This window comes from Ichthyophthirius multifiliis, assembly GCF_000220395.1.
Source record: "Ichthyophthirius multifiliis unplaced genomic scaffold scaff_1120509250894, whole genome shotgun sequence".
Classification (NCBI taxonomy): domain Eukaryota; phylum Ciliophora; class Oligohymenophorea; order Hymenostomatida; genus Ichthyophthirius; species Ichthyophthirius multifiliis.
The window spans coordinates 23,068-29,067 of record NW_004086398.1 but is presented as its reverse complement, the minus strand read 5'-3'; the positions used below and the strand labels follow the sequence as shown (position 1 = coordinate 29,067).

Genomic DNA, 6,000 nt, shown 5'->3' with positions numbered 1-6,000 from the left:
ATCCTTCTGGATTATTATTCTTTGGTAAAAACTCTAAACTTTAATACTAAGAAATAACACTAGGTTTAACTTTATCTATAATACTTTTATCTAAACCATCTGTTAAGCATAAAAGACAGGGTTTTCCTTCAGGATTAAAGTAATCCACGCTTAAAGAATTAGAAAAAGTTCCTCCTTATATTAATGGAATTTTCAAAAAAATGCATAAAGAAGAAATAGCTAAATCAAAATAATCACCATAATCAATCAAATTAAATACTATTTAGCTTTCTTTTGCAAAATTTACGATTTTATCCCATTCTTTTAATGCATTTATATTATAAGTTTCTATTTATGTATTTCCTATATTATGAAACCTTAAATTTTTTAAAGCTTATTCTGTTTTAAGTTTCCCTATATCATCTATAGTATAAAGAAGTTATCGATTTAAATTATGATCATCAACTACATCGTATTCTATTAATATTAATTTTTTTATTCCTAATCGGACAAGCTGAATTGATGTGCAAGAACCTAAACCTCCAGCACCTAATATTAATACAGTCTTTTTTATTTATTTTAATTTTTTATTTATTATTTATTACTGTTTTTTAAATACGATCTTGATTCCAATCTTCTATTTTCATTTATCTTTTGAATACATTTTAATTCATTTTTTTGTTTTCTATTAAAGATATAAAATAATTTTTTTATATATATTTATTTTATGTTAAATTCTTAGAAAAATATTATAAATAAAAGTTTATTTGATTTTTATATAAATAAGAAAAAAAATATATATTTACAAATAAAAAATCATATCTTTTTATAAAAATGAATTTATATTTACCTTTTACAGGTTTTTAATTATTTTTAATTATAGGCAGCTTAAAAATAGCTTAAATAATAATCAATTTACTAACATTGATTTATAAATTATTCATTAGAAAACCTAAAGACTTAAGAAAAGAATATGGAGAAAACACATGGGCTTTAATAACAGGAGGAACAGATGGGATAGGGAAAGGTTTTTGCTTAGAATTAGGAAAAAGAGGTTTTAATATAATAATAGTATCAAGAAATGAGGAGAAAGCTTAAAAAGTAATAAAAGAACTAAAGGAAAAATAAAAAACGAAAAAATTTAAATAAGAAATATAAAAGGAGATTTTGAGGATAATTTAAAAGACGATAAATTCTATGAAAAAATTTTAAAAGAAATCTAAAATTTAGATATTTCAATATTAGTTAATAATGTAGGAATAAATATCAATAATGATATTTGCTAGAAATCTTAAAATTACTTCGAATATCCTCCTTAAGAAATTAAAAAAGTAATTAATGTGAATTGCGGTCCTATAGCCTTACTTACATATAAGCTTTTATAATAACTTCTTAATAGAAAAAATCATAAATCAGCTATTATTAATGTTAGCTCTATTGCCGCAACTATTCCAATTCCTTTTTTGGATATTTATTGTGCTTCTAAAGTTTTTGGGGATTATTTATCAAGAAGTATTTCTTATGAATATCCTTCTAATAAAATTGATATTTTATGTTTTAGGCCAATGATGGTTAAAACTTAGATGACTAAAACCATTCCAAACTAAATAATTATTTTACTTTAAATGTATAAGAATGTGTTAATGGTTGTCTTAATATGGTTGGGTATGAGAGATAAACTTATGGACATTGGAAACATTAAATTCCGAATTTTATTTTGGAGAACTTTTTAAGTTAATATTTGAATATGAAAATTTCAGAAAAGGTAATGATTGATGAATACAATTATTAAACTAAAAAATAAAACTGATATGTTTTTTTTTATTGTTATTATTAATTATAGATAGATATATTTATTTAGAGATTTTTTATATTTTATCAAAATTATTACTTTTAATATAAATACTATTTTTTAAAATATAATTATAAATTCTCTTTTTTTTTTATTTCCTATTATTATATTTTATTTATAAAACGAATAGGATAAAAAAAAAAATTCAAAATAAAAAAAATCAATAATAAAAATAGATATATAATATTTTAATTAATAAAGTTAAAGTTATTTTATAATATAAATATATTTAATCTTTTAATAATCAAAGTTATCATAATTTATTATTTAATAATTATATGTAAAATAAAACCAAATTTAATAAAAATTAATTCCATATAAAATATAAAATATTAAATTATTCTAATTGTCTTATGTTGAATATTTTTAAACATATTTTTTTTTAAAGAAAAAAAAAATATATAATATATATATATATATATATATATATATATATATATATATATAAATATATATATATATTTTATATTTTATATTGTATATTATTATTTTTATCTTTTTTTCAAATATTGATTGTTTACTTTTATAATATTTATTATTTTCTCTTTATAATATTAATCAATATAATTTATTTTAATGTCTTATTAATAATTTTAATAATTTTAAGTTGGGCCTCCTCCTCCTCCTCCTAGCTATGTTTTATAAAACATTTAAATAAATACTTAAATTAATCATTAAAAATCTTAAAAAATCTAAGAATATTAAGGTTTGACAATTTATAAAAATTATAATATTTGAAAAAATATATTATATCAAAAAAGGTAACTAAACCTAAGAATTACTATAAAAATTCAAAAAGACAGAAGATTAATTTTAAAACTCTTATGCAGATGCTGAAGGAAGTATTTCTTTTATAAAAAAATAAAAAATATAATTAAAAATTAAAGCTGGAGAAGGTTTAAATCCTATAAATAAAGAAGGAAAAATAATATGTAATAGGTGTGAAAATTGGTTTGAAGAAAATCAATTTAAAACGCATTAATTATAGCATTCTTCCTAAATATTAGATTGGTTATATTTAGGAAGTGCTTCTAATTCTACAAATTATAAAGTTTGGAATTTATATTTATTTATTTATTAATATATAAAAAAATAAAAAAGGAATTAAAAGTAAGGACTAATATCAAATATATTCTTAATATAACATAAGAAGTCGGAAATAAATATCCAGATGAATTTATATACAAAAATATAAAAATCGATGTAAAAACAAAATAAAAATCTATATATTTTTTTTTTTTTATAAAATAATAAAAAAAAAGGATAATATAAATGAAAATATTCAATAATATTTTAAAGAATCGATAGATTTTTTATGTACTTTATATTAAAAAAAGAAAGTATAATTGTATATATATATTTATATAAAAGATAATGCAAAATAAGAAAATTAGAATGTTTTAGTCCATTGTTAATAAGGAATTAGTAGAAGTGCGACAATAGTACTTGCATATTTAATAGCGAAAGAAAATATGAATTTAAAATAAGCATTTGATCATGTAAAAAACATAAGATCAATCGTAAAACCGAATCCGACTTTTATAAAAGATTTGCTAGAATTTGAAAAAAGTATTTATGGTAAAAACTCTTGTGAAGGTATCTATATTAATTAATTATATACTTATATATTGGATTTGAAATAGAAATACTATAAATGATTCTTTTTTTTATATTTAATATTTATTTATAGAAATTCTTTTTTACATAATTATTTTTTTATCATTATTTTAATATTTCTCCCCAAAATACTTTATTTTCTTTTAATTGTTTTAAATTGAAATTTTAGAGATATTCAATCTGTTTTTTAGTAAAAAAATATAAATTTTAAGTATATTGAAAGATTATAACGTGTTTTTCTATATATTTTTTCATGTTTTATATTTCTTGTAAATACTATTCGTTTTATTAATCTAAAGTATTCTAAAATACCTCACTTTGATATAATATATATATATAATATTTAAAAATCAGCATATATATGTATATTACTCTTCTATTATACTATCTAAATCTCTTCCTTTATAATTATATTAAAAATAATCATCTAAAGAATAAAATAAAGTTCTTTTTATTCTTTATAATTCAGAATAAACATCTTTATCAAAATATTCCTATAATAAAAAAAAAAAAAAATTAATAAAATTTTTATATAAAATAATTTACTTAAAATTAATATACTGAATCTTTAATATATTATTCTAATAAATTAAATAAGCTTCTTTTCATCATAAAGCTCTAAAAATTATGCTTATTTTAATGTTGTTATATATTAAAAAATTTTTATAATAAAATATTCTTAAAATTTAATTTTTTAATTACAAATTATCTAATTCTATTATGTAATAACCATATATGTAAAAGAAAAAGAGAATATTTAACTAATATAATATCAGTTTTACAGCATACTTAAATACATATATATATATATATATATTTATATATTAATATATATATATTATTATATTATTATTTCAATTAATTTATTTAATCAAATTACATTTATCGAATTATTTATCAAATATATACAATTCAACTTCTTATATTAATTCTAACGAGTAAGGTCTTATTTTTTATTTAATTAATAATTTACATATATATTATACTTAATTTAAAATTTATTAAATTATTTTATAGCTTTATTATATTATTAATATTCATTTATATTAAATTCTAATGCCTCTTTATCCTAATTTTTTTCATTTAATTTATTATTTTTTCTATTTAAAATTTTAAAATAATTACTTTTTTCTAATTTATAAATTTATTAAAATTCGAATTATTTTATGATTGAAATAAAAAACATGTTTAAATATTTAATTTGCAACATTTTATAAAAACAGGTTTAACTTAATTGAATACTTACAAAAGCATTAAAAAATAAAAATATTCTATATAAAATATATATATATGTAAAATATTATATCTTTTTAATTAAGGGTAAAAAAAATATATAAATTTAAATATAATATTAAATAATTTTTTTTATTTTTATAATTAAAATAAAAAAAAAGAATAAATATAATTTATGAGTGGTTAAAAAAAAAAAAAAAGAATTTAATTATATAAATTAAAAACAAAAAATATTAATAACAAAAAAAAAAAAAACTAAATAATAATAAATAAATGAAAACCCTCTAACATCCCTAAATTCAATACGAAACCCCTATAAAATCCTAATAAAAGCAGCCGAAACAAAAGCGAATTTCAGTAGCGGGTCATCATTACGGTCATGATAACTAATGTGTGTGTTAAATATGTACCTGTAAAAAACATTATTGCCCCCCTAAAGGTCCCGACTATGCCCCCGGTATATTAAAATCTACAATGAAAAACGACTATGAAAAATATAACTTAAATCCCGAAGATCCTACTAAACGTTCTTCCAAAAAATAATATTATTAGACAAATTACGATCCAGAAATATTAAAAACAACTAATTAATAGGCTTATACACCTTTTAACCCTTAGCCAGTTTAAAGAATAGCAAAAAGCTAAAATAATGATAATCAAATAAAAATTCCTTTTAATGGAGAAAGTACCTATAAAAGCAACTATTAAAAGGCAAATACTAATTTATATAGTAACCCTTAGGTTAGTAAATAGGTAAATGAAAAACCACATATTCCATTCAATGCATCTACAACTTATAAAGATAATTTCGATAAAAATGCAAGTATTAATAATTATAATAATAATGGACCATTCCCTTCTTAATAAAAGTAAACTAATACCAATATTAACTTGCCTTTTAATGGACATTCTACTTATAAATAAGAGTATTAGAAGTATAATATACATCCTGATAATAATGAAAATAAACAGAATATGAAAAAGTCTTAATAATAAGTACCTTTTTATGGATAATCTTCTTATAAAGAAGATTATAAGAAATTTGGCATGGATTAATATAAAAAAGAAAGATGTTTGATTTATGATTATCCAGAAAGACCAAGATTGTGCTCACCTGGAAAAAGTCATCTTTATTATCATGCAGAATAAGATAATTGGGATTGAATGAAAAACTTATATATATATATATATATATATATATATATATATTTATTTTATATATATTTCTATTTTTTTTATTTCTATTTTTTTATATATATTTCTATTTTTTTTATTTCTATTTTTTATATATATTATTATTTATTTTTATTTTGTTTCTA

At 17.8% G+C, this 6,000-nt stretch overlaps 2 protein-coding genes across 2 annotated transcripts, besides 11 other annotated features; both read left to right on the top strand. All coding sequences in view use genetic code 6, as the record gives it.

Annotated features, from left to right (window-relative positions):
- Positions 1–1,962: 1,962 nt before the first annotated feature.
- Positions 1,963–2,004: a microsatellite.
- A 224-nt stretch (positions 2,005–2,228) lies between these two features.
- Positions 2,229–2,293: a microsatellite.
- Positions 2,289–2,331: a microsatellite.
- A 5-nt stretch (positions 2,332–2,336) lies between these two features.
- Positions 2,337–2,387: a microsatellite.
- Positions 2,388–2,718: 331 nt separating this feature from the next.
- IMG5_108860 (hypothetical protein) lies at positions 2,719–3,474 on the top strand. Its single transcript, XM_004034911.1, has 3 exons — positions 2,719–3,034; positions 3,094–3,148; positions 3,203–3,474. Exons 1-3 carry the CDS (start codon positions 3,003–3,005, stop codon positions 3,305–3,307), a joined length of 192 nt encoding a protein of 63 aa, XP_004034959.1. The 5' UTR covers positions 2,719–3,002; the 3' UTR covers positions 3,308–3,474.
- Positions 3,475–4,245: 771 nt separating this feature from the next.
- Positions 4,246–4,295: a microsatellite.
- Positions 4,246–4,297: a microsatellite.
- A 600-nt stretch (positions 4,298–4,897) lies between these two features.
- Positions 4,898–4,928: a microsatellite.
- Positions 4,929–4,954: 26 nt separating this feature from the next.
- Positions 4,955–5,845, top strand: IMG5_108850 (hypothetical protein; the record flags this gene model as incomplete). The annotated part of the gene is made up of 1 exon (XM_004034910.1): positions 4,955–5,845. The coding sequence occupies one exon, from the start codon at positions 4,955–4,957 to the stop codon at positions 5,843–5,845; it is 891 nt and encodes a 296-aa protein (XP_004034958.1).
- Positions 5,846–5,855: 10 nt separating this feature from the next.
- Positions 5,856–5,905: a microsatellite.
- Positions 5,876–5,955: a microsatellite.
- Positions 5,890–6,000: part of a microsatellite that runs on past the window's edge.
- Positions 5,894–6,000: part of a microsatellite that runs on past the window's edge.